Below are 17,086 nucleotides of genomic sequence, written 5' to 3'. Positions count from 1 at the left end.
TAGGGCTTAATTGTAGCTTCGGCTTAATAATTTAACGCAACATATCTGACAAAGTTTAGAATGTATTTTCATACACAAAATAGTCAAACATGGCATATATATCGCACAAGTGATTACTTCTTCGGTTGAGTAAGTTTAAAACCGCGTGTAAAAAAAGTTAATAAAATAGTAGGCATAAGTTTATATCTACTGTACTGTGTGGGAATTCTATAACAGAGAGTAAGACCCTTTCTTGGCAGCCTTCCCGGCCCATCTGCGGCCTGGCTCGTGGATTACTGTTTGTTAATGTTTCAATCAGCTGTGTGTTGAGGAATGTGGAGCTATTTAACCTGAACTTCCCCAGGTGTGCCGAGGCGCCGCTCAGTCTGGGCCCCGCCGCCCTCCCCTGCCCTTGGCACAAAGCTATCACACAAACACAATCACACACTGGCCGTGCCTCAGAACGCCGGGGCTGCAGCTGTGCGCATCGCACCGCAGGGAAATGGGAAAAACATTGCACCAGGGAGACAGAATAAATCTTATAACGAATTGCCTTCCAAGCTGATTTAACCCATGGTCTGCCAAAGACAAAACGTCGTAGAGGATTTGTTTAGAAAGTCACTGAAACAACACAATTGACTGACACTTTTATAAGAATGTTCAGCCTTATATAGGGTACATTAATTGGGACGATTTAATGCGTGTTTGTCTGAAATGATTATAAATCGTCTATATTTTGTTCTCTGAATCATTATCAATAATCAAAGACTGGTCTGAACAGTTTCGAGATACCCCATGAAAGGCTACCCCATGAAATGTAATATGTTAACATCCGTTGACTATCCTACTGGTTAAACTGGTTAAATATACCAGCGACTGTCATGTCACTAATTAAGGGTTTTAAACCGTTTGTGTATGGTGAAAATTACTTTGATGTATAGCCTATTGTATAGGTCATTATTCAGACTGTAGCCTACTTCATTAAGTCTAGGCCTACTAAAATAGTAAAAGGCAGCGTACCCCCCTCCCCATACATAACACAATACTTTTTGTTCAAAATAATTGTCTTGTTTTAATAAAAACACCAATAAAGTACATTGTAAGAAAACAATATCTTTCACATAATGTGGCATTGTAATATACAATACAGTTTGTCGCTCAGGAATCTGAGAAATGTATTTTTTTCTTTAACAAAATTTCGAAATTTCTACATGTTTTACAGAATACAAAAACTTGACAGAAATGTTAACTTTCTTAAGAAACTCTACAAGCAACAAGCAAAGCTGGTTGCACAGGTAGCCTATCTGCCATGGTCCCCGGCTAGCCCAGTCTATTTTGGACAACACTCGTCTCCAAGCCACCTCTGGTAAATCGAAGGCCTGGAATGACAGTTCCTCTTCACCAGAGCATGTCCATTGAATGCATTTTCTAGTATGGGAGTCTGCAACTTCCATACTCAGTTCAAGGTTTTGACGTGGTCAAATGGCCCATCAGGTAACCTGAAGTTGGTGCTCGCTATGGAATGATGGGGGAGATGTTCCCTTGGTTTAACGGCACATTATTCTGTCATCCGAACATCCACTCTGCAAAGGAAAGGGAAAACTTGTTAGATCAGTTTACCCTTGGTAGTATAGTCAAGAGAAAACACAATTTACATTTAGCGCAAACAATTTACACGACTTTACACACGTATAGTCTACAACCAACTCACATCTACTGACTAATAAGAGTTCATACAGTGATGGTAACAACATGAGCGGGACACTGTTGCTAATTATACTGTGAATACATAACAGGTATGTAAGAAATTTACCTCAGAGATGCTGGCAAGTTCTGCATTCAGAGTGGTCAGCGGCGTGCGTGGCATGCTGTTCCCCGAATGCTGGCGACTCTTCTCAGGCTCGTCCAACTCAACCTGCAGATCCCAGATGTAGTCTATGACGTGCTGGAGAATCTCCACCTTGCTTGCCTTTTTGTTCGTGGGCAGTGTCGGTACAAGCTCTTTCAGTTTGCTGTAGCAGCTATTCATATCTTGCAGGAAGACGGTCATCTGCTCGTCCAGCAGCGGGATCTTGCACTTGGAGATGGCTAGGCTCTGGTCAGACAGGCATCGCACCATGTCCTCGCCGCCAACCTTGCTCTTCAATGCGCAGGTAGATCCGACCACTTTCATTTTGATGCCGAAGATGTAGTTTCCAACGAAAAAGATTGTTGTGCGTAAAATATAGACTTAAGGTTGCCTCTTAGTTGTCTTCGCTGATATTTTTAAGTTGCTTGCAGCGGAATGTTGACAGTTCCTCAACAGCAACGTGACTCTACCTCCTTAGCTTTATACAAGACTCGGGACTTGGGGGCGTTTCCGAAAATTTCCTGTTTGCCGAAAGAAGCCAATGACATGGTTGCATTTGCACTTGAAGGATGGTTCACAACTGTTCTCTTAACCAATAGGAACGCCAAGCTGGTTATCAGGATTTACAATCTGTTTGGGGGATGGCGTTACAAATGGAAACAAATGTGTGTCTTTTACGGGTGATATGTGGGAATCCAGCTGTCCATGGCTTGGGGACTCTGCAGGTGTAGAGTGCCCGGGGACAGTGAGGGGCTGGTGTGTGTATGGGTATGAGCTGTGTGAATGTGTGTGGGATGAGAGGACATGAATAGAATGAATGGTTAATGATAATAACCATAGCGCCCTAGATTTGCCGCATACCATTATAAATGGCACCACAGATGTAAATGACAATGGATAAAAAAAACTAAGGAATGCAATTAGAATAGATAATTACGGGGCTGGGTAACTTCCATTCAGAGTTATTCTTATTCAAGTTAATATTTGAAGAACATCAGTTCATTTAAGGAAAATCACGATAAACAAGTTTCGCATATCAAAATAAGTCTGAAGAAATAGTTTAACTTGAGAAATTGCAGCGTGAAAAAATGTTCTACTCAAGATTTTATTTTCAGATTAATGACAGACATTTCATATATTCTAGCCTAAATGTCTGTTTCAGAAAGGCCAAATCAAAAGTTTGGGTTAAACTCTTACATTACACTTTTAAGTACAGACTCTCTTTTTCCTTTCGTGAAGGAAGCCCCTGTGAGCAACTTCACGGATTCCTTCACATGTTCTCCGTGTGTGCTCAGCCTTGTGTGCACATTGAAATTGCATTGCTCTGTTCTGAATCTTCCCCCAGATTGTCCAAACAAGCCGAAGCAGACTGGCAGGCGCCAGCGTCGTGACGTCACCCATTCATCCGAGCTTTGACGCCTGTCAGCCTGGCGCCGCGCGGGCGGTCTCCATGGAGACCTTAAACAACAGGCTCGCTCTCCCCCATTCACCTGCATAGCGCGCAAACCCTGAGAACAAACTGGCTTCGGAGATCATCATTCATTTATCACCTTAAATCACTCTGATGAGATTACCGCCCCGCGCACCTGCAAACGGCTATTGTCACCAGCTAACTCTCGTATCTTTAACAAAAAGAAAGAGAGAGAGGGGCAAGAGAGAATTGAAAACACGTAGGCTACTACATTGAACACAAATGCAGGATTATAACTTGCAGCATTCCTCCACATGAAACTGTTTATTCAACGTGTCCCATGTAATTAGACAGTCAAAATGCATTGTCTTCAAATCTTGAATAAAAGTACTTTTAAAGAAAAAAAAATTCCATGCATTTATTCATAATTGTATTGTATGTTTTTGCGAAGTGTTTTTTCTTTGTCTTGTGAATTTATCATTTAAAAAAATATTTTATTTAAGCCTATTTAAATACCTAAAATACCTCCTTAATGAACTTGTGTTAATCTGAGTTAAATGTCTTTCTACATGCATTAATGTAATTAATTAATTCCATGTGAGAGCCCTTAACATACCAATAATAACAACTGCAGCTAGTAACAAAGTTTACTACTAGGAACTCTTTCTAGCTGTTGCACTATCCCGTAAAAACTTTGGACTTTCTTTTTTCTTTTTTACCCTCTGTCCTGGGTTGCAGCTGACAGGGCAGAGGGAGGGCCGGGTGGGCAGAACAATAGGAGTGCGGTGCAGGGATTGTGGGAGAGAATCTAGGCTGGAGCCACAGTGTCTGGAGCGCCCCTCCACTCCCCTCATCCAGCTTTTGTTCAGCTGCAAAAGCTATCAGCACTTCCTACTGACACCAACAATAACTCTACACAGCTGGGCCCTTTTTAGCCTGTTTACAGCACATCAAGGCAAGGGGAGAGAGGGGAGAGAGGGGAAAGAGAAGGAAGAAGCAGTGGAGGGAAAAGAAAAGTGAAACATATTAGCTCCTGATTTTAACTGACAGAATGATAGACCCCCCACCCCCAACCCCAGCAAGCTCAACATCCTAAATTCAGCAAATATTCATTATATATTGTCTTGCATACTGCTAACTGTAGATATATTTCAATTATTAAAATAAATTGCTAAATCGTATGAGGTAGGACACCCTATGTGTCTCACCTGTGTTGCTATTACAATAGGTTGCTTAATTAATTGGCAATGTTGTTGTAGTCTATAATGCATCACACAAACAAATAAAATGCATTGTTTGCTATTTGTCAGTATGAACACACCTTAAAAACTATTTTTTTTGTCTCGCCAGCATTCAACAGTATCTTTTGTCCCTGTTTATCTTTTTTCTTCTTAAAAAAATCTTTTTTTCTCAAAGGGGAAGTCTATTGCTAATACGCCCTCTTTATCACCAGAGAAAATAGATCCGCTAAAGCATTGCACAGGAAGCAGTTAAAGGAAAAGTTGGTGCAGGACTTTGTTCAGAGGAAACATTCCAGTACTGTTTAAACACTTTTGCTGCTGTTACTACCACTCTGTCACAATAGGTAGTTCACATTTTAGTTCCTGCAACATGAAAGTACCACGATTGTTATCATAACAAGAGAAGTGGACTACACAGTCAAATATGCATATAAAAAATTATACTTGGTAAGATTTTCATACACAAACACACGCACACACACACACACACACACAAACACACCTTTCTCAGTGTGCATCTGCCCACAGCTGTGGGATTAGTTTCCAGTTCCAAGTCTGGCTCTTCCTGTTTGTACGATAAAGATCACACCTGTGTGCAGGTGTGTGAACAGCCAGTCATCCCCATATGGTACTGGGATGTGGTGTCAGGTACAGACATTCAGCCTCTATGTGGCAAGATGCTATAAAGAACTACAATTGATCTGACATGGACTAAAGCGATTAGGACATCACTGGGTTGCGAAATGAACAGCAAAAAAGGTTCAATTGAGACAAAAGAGGTTAGGCTCAGTCTGTCATTGCTGCATCCCAAATGGCTCTGTTATTACTGCCCCTTATCCCCCCACTTAACTCCCCTGTCTGGCCTGGCCCAGCCCGCAGTCTCCCTGGGGAGATGGTGGTGTCTAATGAGCGAGGCCATGGGGAATCACATCCTGTGGGATGACAGGGCGCTCAGGATCAGAAACGTGTCATCATCAGCTCTGTCCTGCCGGAGCCCAACACACGTGTGGCTCTTTCTCCCCTCGACTGCAGTACCCAGAGAAACTGGATCTGGGGAGGGGGGGGGCATATGAGCCTAATAGTGAGAAAGTGCCCGTTCTCTTAAGAGATCCTTGAAGCCTAACAGGTGTCCAGTCTGTGTCCTTGGCCCTGGAAGATGGCTGCCCTCTCCCAGGGAAAGGACACTCACAGGGAGGCCAGTTCAGGCTCTCCACTGTAGCAGCAGCAGCTTGTGTGTGCATTCACCAAACCCCCAACTACCACCCCCCACCCCCGACCCCCTCTCGGCCATCTCCCTCCGCCTGGTTCCCACACACACTATCAAAGCCCTTTAATGGCTTCTAATTAGCTCCCCATCTGCTGGTGACAGCGCACTGGTGGCATGCTAAAGCACCCATTGAGAGCATGGGCATTGTGCTCTGGAATACTTTCCACTCCAATGGCAATTGCCTGGAGAGAGAGCTTTAGCCAGGGGGTGAGGGAGGGTGGGGCTTTGGGGTGTTCTACGGTCAGGGTTTGGGGGAGGGCAGGGGTGGAGGGAAACACAATGGAAGACAGTGTTACGGGTTGTTGCAAATCTAATAACGTTGGAGTCCTTTCCGTCCTGGGAACCCCACTTCCAGCCCCCACCCTTCTCTTACCTTTCTTACCCTCCATTGCAAACATCTTTTCAAGGTGATGTTGTACACAAGATTCAACTGATAACATTATGTCATGCTAAAAGTGAAAGACAACATTTGGGCTGATAAATGTCATGGGTTTGTCCATTGTGCCATAAAGCTCCATAGCTTTATCCATATAGCCTTTGACACAGGATGACCAATAGGTCTTCCTCTTTCGAAACTGTACCTTAATGAGGCCCACTCATTAACAAAGCCTCCAATAGGCTCCTATCAGTGAAAGAGCTTGTGTTGTCTGTAAGAGCCGCTCCCAGCCAGCAGAGCCCAGGTCCAGCAGCGTCCGTTAGGGGGGACCAGCTGTTCACAGCTGGGCAGCGGGAGGACATGTATGGGGGCCAGGGCCCAGTGCTGCTAGCCAGCTGTCACCACCAGCAGGGAGGGAGATAGAGGGCAAACAAAGTGCTGCTGGAAAACCATCAGCTCCACCATGCTCATCTGCCTCTCTGCAGCTTCCGACTCCACACCTCTTACCACCAGTCTGGACTTGGCCAGTGGACTGAGAGTGGGTTATTGCTTTCCCCTGACATCATTGGCATCACATGAAACTGAAACATCCCTTCATGTAATTTAAATCATAAAGGCAGTTTCTTCTGTATGGTTAAATGACCTTTTTAAAGGCAATTTTTACTTAAAATTCCGTTGCATTTTTATACAAGTTTGTGCAAACTTTTTTTTATTAATAACATGTATTATATCGATGTGAAATCACAGCTGTTCACAGATAGGGTATTTGATTTGTTGTGGAGCCTGTGTGCATTCTCTTGTTTGTATGTAAGTGAGTGTGTGTGAGACGAATGGTCAGTCACCTGACCTCTCTCCCTGCCCCACACACACACACATCCCCACAGCTGCATAGAGGCGTTCAGTCAGCACGGCCAGGGGACATGGGAGCCAAAGCCTAAAGATGGAGCCTGGACAGTGGCAGCTGGGGAGCTGACAAAGCCCCATTCACAAGCCCCAGTCCTGGGGACAATGGTTGGGCCAGGCTGAGCCCTCTCCTCTGCTGTTCCACCCTAAGATTAATACTTCAGATGGGCTTCCCGGTGGCAGGCTGGGCTAAAAGGAGAGCCCTCCTGTTTGTCACTGGGCATTGTGCAAGTCGCCTGAGAACCAACCTCTTGGATGGGCTTGACAAATGAGAGCCACCATTGACAGTGAACAGATTGGTCCCGCCACTTTTGTTTTGATTGTGGCGTGGGTATAATCAGGTTATTTGGACCTTGGGAGTTTCACTCTCCTGAGGCTCTTGAAACATGCTCCACCTTGATGCAATAGCTTCTGATTGGGCGATGATGAGCATGCACCCTTGGCTTCTCAAGTTTCCCCTCTTCTTCATCAAAGCTGATTGGAACAAACTGTATAGTTAAGGGGTTTTCAGGGGTGTGGGAATCCTTAAATCCATTCATGCTCCCTCTCAGCATGAAAGCGGCGCAGGTGCAACAGGTGTGTATGTGTATTCTCCCTCCCATCAATAGGCCTACATTGTTATTGTTTTGTTGTCAATGATGACTTCCTCCTCCACCTGACCTGAATAAAGTGTTAAAAGGAACACCCCCAGTGAAGGAAGTACAGTAACCAGAGACATTGTGAGGTGTGTCAGGTGGTGCAATGCGGGTAGCCTCCGCAGGCTAAGCAGGGCCCCTCCCTCCACTTCTCTCGCCCAGGGAGGGGAGCGCAGGTGTTTAGCCCCCAGCTAATTATCATTTCAAGTGAGACTAAAGGAGTGCCTCCCTTCTCCCTGCCGCCCCGCCTCCATACCGGGAACTGGAGGTGTCTACTAAGTACGCACCGTCAGCCGCACACCTGTGATCCCAGGAAGCATGCTCCCGTGGTCAGATCAGTCCACACGAACAGAGAAAATGTTCCATCGTGGAATTCTACCTCTGATATCTTTCGTTCTGTACATGTTAGGCGCTCAACCTGTGGTGAGTGGTTGAAAAAGGGTTTAAAGTTTCTTTTAGAATTATGAAAATTGTTTTAAATCCCAGTATTGATAATAGTATTTCTATGATCTATGATACTGATTCATGATACTAATTCTATTTTGACTCCAGATCCAGGAAAGCCAGCCCATGCTGTTTTTTCTTTACGCGCACCCATCTGTCCTGTCTGTACATGTGTTTTGGCAGTGTGCTGTCCCTAAGGAATGTTCCCTTTATATAAACACAGACCCCCCCCTCCCACCACCACCACCCCAGTCCATGTCGCTGTTTGTCTCCTTCGCCATGGGACGATGCTCTTGTCGTTCCCACGTCATGTGCAGAGGGAGGCACGCTCAGCCAAGACACCGCCCTGCTTCTCACACAGGGCCCACTTACAGGAATCTGCCTGTGCGAGACTTAAACGCGGCAGAAGGTGCCCTACTTTTACACTTCATTCTTCTCCCTGGGATTGTTTCAGGGAGTTAACAAAAGAGATGTTGAGGGTGTGTGTGGGTCAGCAGGGGTGTATGAGTGAGTGTGTGTGTGTGTCTGTGTGTGTGTGTGTGCGTCTGGGTTCCACACGCCTGTGTGTTGGCGTGCATGCTTGTGTGTGTAACTGTGCGACTGTGTGCACGTGAGGGGAGGGCAGAGGGATTATAAAGAGGAAGTGAATGGGAAGTACACACTCAGTGACAGAATGAGAGGGAGACATTCCTTCGCAGCCCCTCTCGTCCTCCCCTCTCCTGCCCCCTCCCCTCCTCTCCCCTCCTCTATATCGCTGGGCCCTGGGAAAATCAAACAGGTGGTTTGGGCCTGGCAGGAAAGCTGGCTGGGCCTGGGGTGGGCAGGACTACAGGCTGCTGGGGGCTATCAAAAGCTCTTAGGCCCAGCTTTAGGCCAGCGCTCTGAATGGCCCTTGGCTTCATTATCATGTGAATTCTGGGAACTGCCCTGGGCCCCCAGTAACACCAGTGAGTTGCCCATATGGCGTTCGCTTGGCAACTAGGGAGACCTTGTCACCCCCCTTCCCTTGTGCACCCCTCCCTGCGCTACCCCTCCATTCCAGCACTTGTGATATCAAAGGGGGACAAGGAGGAGAGGGACACAGAGAGGGGCCCAAGCCTAGTGGCTCCCCCTGTCCCTCTCCTGGGGGGGCTGGACCACACAGAGTACCAGTGGACCGGCCTTGGGACCCGTGATGCTGCTGCCTGGAGGGCACCTCAGGCTATTGAACCCCATTGGTGGGTTGAACCATGGAATTAGGTCTCATCCTAATTCTCGGAGTATTAGCATTTATTAAATGTTTAATATATGACAAATAGAGACGTTTCAACCCCTCTCTTAGATGAGCGGGCGTCCCTAATCAATAGGAATTCAGGGAATGGCTTTTATTATTATCCATAGTCTTGCTGGGACAGATTGTTTTTTAAATTACACAACAGGACCAGTGGAGCTTGTAAGCAAAACCTGTCACTCATTACACGTGGATATGCGTCCAATTCATAACATCATAGGTTTTATTAATGAAATCACTCAAACAATGTGTTTACAATAAACCTACCCACACTGTACACACATTTCTTCCCTCTGTGAATCATCAAATCATTTTTTGGGGCAGTGCTATGAGACACAAGAGAGAAGACCTCACCAATAACAGCATGACAAGTGAATGTTGTTGCTAGGGCCTCTTGTGAGCGGAGGGCCAGGAAATGTGTGAGCAGTGGGTTATATCTACCAAATGATCTCATGGTGATGAAGAGAGCAGGACTGGGATCTATCCCGCATTGTTCATTGTAATGGACAGTGTGTGCGTGTGTGTGTGTGTGCGTGTGTGTGCGTGTGTGTGCGTGTGTGTGTTGGCTTACCTCAATGCTTGCACCTGTGAGGAGAAGAGGCATGGAAAACATAAGGAGAGATAGAGTGAGAGAGAGAGGAAGAGAAAGAGAGAGGCGGTGGGTGGTGGTGGGGGGGGGGTTTAAGTGTAATCCTGGTTCTGAAGTACTCTCCTAGTGACTCATGCTCTTGCACATGAAGCGATTCACTCCCTCTGCAGCTGTGTGAGCCACATGCGCAATACTGTTTCACAACTTCTTTACTGTCCTTGGAAATTCCTTTTTTTTTATACTCTCCGCTCCTTCCCTCCCCTCATCCTCACTGTTCTTCCCCTGCTGGCTCGGTTACAGCAGCCTGACTGGGAAGCAGGTGCAGGAGTTACTCATACACCTCTTCCCCGAAAGGACCCAATCTGTGTGAGGTGTTAGTCAGCCAATGGAGTCTTGAGGTATTACCACACAAACCTGTCAGCCATAGGTATGTGTTGTCATTTGCCTGCCCATCCAAGCCCACATGTGTAAATAACAAAGTGAATGAAGTAATCACTTTGGTGATGCTGTCGACACAGATTGTAGATACTGCTGTGACTCAGCAGTTTGGTTTTCCACGTGTGCACGCTTGACAGAAAGTCACGCAGAGCCTCTGTTAGTCTCTGGCGTATGTGCACACGTCAGTGTGTGTGTCCACGTGTGCATTCTGGACCAGTCCCTTACCGACCCAGGGGAGAGCCTTTCAGCTGCCTCCCAAGATGACGTGTGTGTCGGCTGTGAGTCATTACACAGCTGCCCCCTGACTCCCACCCTGGAGGAGGAAACCTAGTCAGCCCTGGTGGCTGTAGGCCAGTTATACCAGACTAAAAACCTTTAGTTAGAGCAGGCTACAGGGCAGTCAGCTCAGGCTAAATACCAGTTAGACCAGACTAAAGACCAGGTTACAGACTAGGTAGAGCAGGCTAAATACCAGTTAGACCAGACTAAAGACCAAGTTATTGGTCAGTCCCTGCAGGTGCTGTTTACAGCTTGAAAACACTTGGAAGTTGAAGTGTGATATTCTCTACACATATGCATATTACACTCATTCATCCACTCTGTCCCATAACAATTACAAAGACAAACAAAGAAATACTGACTGTGTTTGGTCTGTGTATGCTTTCATCATGGCATGGTATACCATATACCACAGAGTATACCACATACCATATAGTATACCATAACAAACATGTTTTGCTGGATTTGCACTTAATGTCGTGTCAGAAGGATTAAATCCTCCAAAAGCCATCCTGCCAAAATGTCCAAAAAGAGAAAGTGAGAGAAAGAGAAGAGGCCTCGAATGGAGTGGGATGAGAGTTGAGTGAGGAACGAGTGAGTGAGTGAAAGAATGAGAAAATGAGAGGGAAAGACAGCGTGGATTCTTTTCTGTGGGGCCTAAAGACATGTTTCCCTCAGATGTTGGCTCTTCTTCAGATGCTAATGCTGCTTCTTCTATTCCCAAACCGGCCTTAGCATAACAATGCAGTGGAAGTGAAAGAGCTAAACCTCTGCTTTCTTTAGGCAGCCAAAGCTGGGCTTTTTTTTGTGGACTAATGCCCTTCTCTCATTGTGTAGCCAGTGAAAGCTCTCTGGAATGGTATGGCAAGGTGATCACAGAGTTAACGTAGAATGAGACTGAAACAACACATAGGCCAAAAACATACCGGTTAAGTCATTACAGCTAAAGAAATTGTCAAATATTTCCACTGTCTATTGGCTGAAAGCAAGCACTCTCACTGAGAATATGATGTGTTCAAACATTATCAGCTTTTGTTTTTAAAGCTGCACTAAATTATGTCTATTTGACTGCTCCAACCCAAATGTTATGACTGTACGTCCCACACTGGCTCCAGAAAGCCAATCTTACGTCTGACATTCAGTTACAGGCTGAAAAATTTGGGGGGATGAACTGCAGACTGACCTTGATGAGTCCTAAAAGATTATCTTGTCAGTTCTGATATCAAATAAAGAGACAGCTGTTTTCTTGGTTATCATTCGGTTTTTAAACAGGTGAGCCTTCAGACAGGGTGAGTGATAAAGGACAAGATAAAGATGTTTTCTGGATGTCCTTGGAGCTCTGTATCATCTCTGAAGCTGAAACGAGGACCGTTTGACGTTTTAGATTGTTTCTAAATAATTGTTCTAAATAAGTGTTCAAGTGCACTGGACTGATAAGTCAAACAAGTAGGAGAAAATCATCACTAAATTGAAAAAATATGAGTAAGAGAAGTAGGCTAAGATAGTTTTGTGCGGATAAGACTGCAACGGCTGCAGTGAAATCTCTCCATGATGTCTGAACTTTGACACAGGTCAGGAAACCCCAAACGAGGCTTCATCTGTTGTTCCTGTTGCCCCATGATAACAATTGTTGCTTAAGTACCCCACAATTAGCAGTGTTTATCCCATTAACACCTCTCCTGTTTCCCCCTCTCCCTCTGTCCCTCAGGCCCCCCTCTCTATGCAGATCAGCTCTGAGTCCAGGTGCACCACAGAGGAAGTTAGCACCTCTCCGTCTTTGCAGACAGTCTATTGACATGCAAAATGGCAGGTTTAGTCAGTAAATGTGTGAACACAGGTGTGTATGAGGCAGAGAGAGATGACAGACTGCAGTCCCTAAAACGTTAGAGTGCTTAAGACTTTAAGCGTTGCGGAATACTTGACTCTGCTTTTCCCTTATAAGAGTGGAAAGCTGGAAACAAAGCGTATTGTAATAAGCAACTAGTGTGCAGAGAAGACTTAATTTTAGCCTACAGAAATGTGTTTACTAAATGTGTGTGATGTGTAGGTTGAGAGGATGTTGGTGGTGGCACACTATGCCATTTGAAGCGGAGAGACTGGCGCCAAAGCATCAGGAACATCACTCCCTGGTGCCAGTCTCGTTTTTATAAGAGCTCAGTAAATGACACACAGCTGGTTCTGTGGAGACAGCTGTCACTGCCATCACTACGCCCTGATCTCTCTCTCTTTCTGTCTCTCTCTCTTTCTGTCTCCCTCTGGCTCTCTTTCTCTCTTGCTCTCTCTCAATCTGTCTCTCTCTCTCTCACACACACACACACAGTATCTCTCTCTGATGTTCAGACGGGCTCCCTCCCTTCTCCGTCCTCCCTCCCTCTCTTTAGGGTCCAGACTTCGTGGAGCCGAAGCTGCAAAAAACTCACTTCCTGGAGCTGGCACTCACTTCCTGTCTTTTTGTGTGACTTCCTGCCCTGCTTCTGTGATCAGGCCCTGCAGAGTCGCCTCTCTGGGAGAGACTTCCTGTTGCACAGACAGCCGGGGAGATAATACCCGCTTTCTGCTTTTGTCATGGATTTTGATTTTTTTTTCTCCCTCCCTGGTGTCTTCTTTTCCTCCTTACTGTTTTTTCCATTTACTCTGCAGGGCTGCAGATTTGTTTTGAAATGGAGTGAATCAACTCAAATCCCCTTGAGATGTATCATCTTATTGGAGAGCTGACCTGTTCCTTGGACACACGCACAGAACAGAAGTAACATAACAACTCAAAAGTAAAGACCCTACATAGACATAAGGGACTACCCGTAGCATCTCATCAACCTGTGCCCTGGCCTAATGCTCAGCAGATTCGGTGTGTACCCTCTCAGCTTCAGTTGTGCCCAGGGCCCAGGCTGTGTGGAGGAATGCAGAGGGTGTGGTGAGTGTGGGCCCCAGCCGTGGCAGGCGCTGGTCTGTACATGAAGCCCCACCACAACTCTCTCTGATAGGCAGGGTGGATGACTCTGCTGGCTGAGGCTACACAGGCCCAGAGAGGAGGTGGGGGGAGTGTAGGGGGGGATTCAGAAACAAGTTGAGAGTGTGAGTGTAATGACAGAAGAGAGATGTATGAAGATGGGTCTTCAGTGCACATCTGATTGGTGATGCGTGTTGCTCCACGTCAAGCCCTCAGCTCAGTGCACACTACTCCAGCCCTACACGTGCTGCTGCCGATGGGGATGTGTACATGTGTACATGAGCTCAAGTGGAATGTAGCAAATGCCCTTCACTTGAGAGGTTTCTCTTGGCTGCTGTCACACTCCTGGAACACTGACTCCTCCATGCCTCACCCAAGCCAACTGTCTATCTCCCTGAGCTAGCTAACTACACCTCCTGCCAAAGCAGCATATGCTAACCTTATGCTCTATCTATTCTGTGTGTCCATCTGGTCAGTGGTGACAGCATGATGGTAGCCCAGGGTCAGGCTAGGGGAGAGGGGTCCAGGGCTCAGAGAGGCAGACGCAGAGGCAGGCTGGGGAGGCAGAGGCAGGCCAGCTTGAGGAAGATGTGGCCCAGTAGCCGGTATGTCTCCCCTCTGAGAGGCCAAACTGTGAGGCATCCTTTGAACCGGGGGACATGGCTGCCACATGGGTTTCTCACCTCTGTCTGTGGGGTTCCCTTTAAGTGCGTCATGGTGTCAGCGTGCTCAACAGGGTCTGTTATGGGCAAATGGGTTGAGAGTGTGGGTCACCTGTTTGCATGAATGAAGGTTGTATGTTTGATGTTTGAGGTGAACTTCTTCAAAGGTAATAAACAGTCAGGATGCATAACGACGGATGTCCTGTCTGAACATGCATGACCTGTGTGTTTATGACTGCTTGTGTTACTTCAGTCTAAATCTATATGCAAATAACATGCAGAATATAAGCTATGTTTATCGTGGGTTAAAGATGAAGCACTGTGTTCTTGAAAGTAATACGCTTTTGGCAACCAGTTGCATTTTCCCTGTTGTTCCACAAGAACAAACAGATATTACAATCTCAATCCATCTTATTTACTGAGTGGGTTGTGTGTTTTTAAAACCCAGCCCAGGACTGAAGGGGCTGAAATTAAACTCATGCCCAACACAAAGCCTCCATCTTGGGCATGTCTGGACGGGATCTCCCCTGGCTCTGGCCCTGGTCCTGGCTCCTGGCTCTACTTGGCACCTTCCAAGAGGGCTGATTGACAGGAGAACAAACAGGTCTCTCACACGTACAGAACTTCCTGTACTACTGCTGGGCACAGTTTCCCTAAGGACCTGCAGATGGCAACAGGCTACAAGCACAGACAGTACACACAGACTGCAGAAGTTATTGTCAAAAGCACATTTTCTGGAAAGCAGAGTCAGTTTTGCGAGTAACACAAACCTAAAAACCCTGAATTTTGCAATTAGTGTTTGTTACAATGCCAGCCTACTGATCACAGTGCCACCTCACATTTTATGACCATAGCAATGTTTCTCATTTTCTTTCTAATAAATCTTGTTGGGCTATTTTATTTTTATAATAAAACATAGTATAAATTAAATGATTTTTAGTATATCATTATCCTTGTACATGCTTAGCATTTTATTTTCATTTAAAGATTGAAGTTCTATGATATTTTTGCCCGAAAACTTGTTTTCCAGTTTTGCCATAAAAAGGAGATGGTCTAAGAGAGAAAGGGGATGAATGTGTAATGAGCTTGAAATAACCCAGTCTTTTTTTCTCTCTTTCTCTCTTTCTGTGTCTCTCTGTCCTCCCTCCCCTCCTTTTTTTCCTCCTCTTTTGGGAAACATGCCTTTCCCAGCTGCACAGCCCCCACAGCGCGAGGCCAGGCCAGGAGCACAGCTGGCCAGACATGGTGGAGCCAGTCGACAGGCGCATGGAGCGCCGCCCGCCCAGGGCCCTCTTCCTCCGCAAACATGCCCAGGTGTGGGGCCTCCGAGCCGGGCTTCTGATCTGCTCCAAACAGGACTGTGTGTGTGTGCATGTACTTGTGTGTTTGTGTGAGCGTGTGTGTGTGAGCGTGTGTGTGTGTGTGTGTGTGTAAGAGCAGAGAGAGGAATGGAGAGAGGGTGTGAGGGGGTGTCAGGGTGTGGAGGGGGTGTCCCTGCTGAAGCTGTGTCAACATTGAATGTGTGTGTGTGTGTGTGCTCGCGTTTGTGTGTGTGCTCGCATTTGTGTGTGTGCGTGTCTGTGTGAGAGAAAGGGAAGGTCACCCCAGGGGGAGACAGTTGGCAACAACAATTATTGCAGTATTGTAGTGAAATTGTTTCTAAATTGGTAACCCTAGCCTACAGCAAGCCACACATGAGAAAAGGAAGGAATCATTATTTAACTGTGGATCTGATTCAAAATACACATAGGAATGCATTATATTCATGAAAATGAACACCTGCGAAACACAATATTCACTTCTAAGAATACAGAGTAAAAAACAAAATACTGTCATTGCCACATGTATAATCATTGATTGTGTAATCAAAACACATGGAAAACTGTACATTTCATTCTTAATAACATTACCTGGTGTGATTTGATATGCATAGTATTTATTTAATTCTTATAGCGGCCAATGATTACTTCATCCTGTTCCCATCCAAGTAAAGCATTCAGAGAGTTTATGTCCCCCCCCCCCCCCACGCACATAAACACACACTCACAAATGAAACCAAGAGTAACAGGAGGCACATGAGTGGGGGTCAGATCAGATAAGGCAAGGCCAGACAAAGATAAGCTCTTTGAACAGCTCTATCTGTGGTGTCAGGGAGACGCTCTCCCTCCAGCAGGTTCACATGATGACGGCCCTGTTGGCCCGTTTGGAGCCAATCCCTAATTAACTGGCCTTCAGTACCTGCCTTGTCTCCAGTGTCCCCCCCTCACACTCACTCATGCATGCACTGTAACCCTAACACACACTCATGGTCTCTCTCTCTCTCTCTCTTTCACACACGCGCACACACACACACACACACACGCACACATTCACACAACACACACACAGTGAAGTGGTGTGTGTGGCCCCCAAGTGTTGAGTAGGTGGTACTGCACCACTCTCTCTTGCCTCTTACCCTGTGTTCCACTGCCTAGAATGTGTGCTTTACAAGAGCTCACTCCCACAGAGCGCAGGGTTCAAACCTAGTTAACCTCACATGCTTAGCAGAACTCCTGGAGCTACACAGCCACGAGGGCCTGTGGGCCGCTGAACTCCCTCTGAGTCACTGGGACAAAGAAAAACAAAATCAAGGTGTTTAAACAGACACAAGACACACACAGGAGGAGGCAGTGTGTGCATTGCTACTGGAATTGTATGTGTGTGTGTGCGTGTGTACGTGTGTGTTTGCGTGTGTCTGAAGGTGTGTTTGTCAAATTCCATATGCTAACGACTGTATATGTATGTATCTAAGTGTGT

General features: G+C 46.1%; 1 protein-coding gene across 1 annotated transcript; it reads right to left on the bottom strand.

The window, feature by feature from the left end:
- Window positions 1-1,025: 1,025 nt before the first annotated feature.
- Window positions 1,026-2,292, bottom strand: id1 (inhibitor of DNA binding 1, HLH protein). Its single transcript, XM_084706186.1, has 2 exons — window positions 1,793-2,292; window positions 1,026-1,562 (listed from the first exon to the last, which is right to left on the bottom strand). The coding sequence occupies exons 1-2, from the start codon at window positions 2,150-2,152 to the stop codon at window positions 1,527-1,529; spliced, it is 396 nt and encodes a 131-aa protein (XP_084562312.1). The 5' UTR covers window positions 2,153-2,292; the 3' UTR covers window positions 1,026-1,526.
- Window positions 2,293-17,086: the final 14,794 nt, after the last annotated feature.

The sequence above is a fragment of the Hypomesus nipponensis genome, chromosome 9 (assembly GCF_054491055.1).
Source record: "Hypomesus nipponensis isolate SF chromosome 9, ASM5449105v1, whole genome shotgun sequence".
Taxonomy (NCBI): domain Eukaryota; kingdom Metazoa; phylum Chordata; class Actinopteri; order Osmeriformes; family Osmeridae; genus Hypomesus; species Hypomesus nipponensis.
Note: the sequence above shows the minus strand (reverse complement) of the source record. Positions and strands in the feature narration are given on the sequence as shown.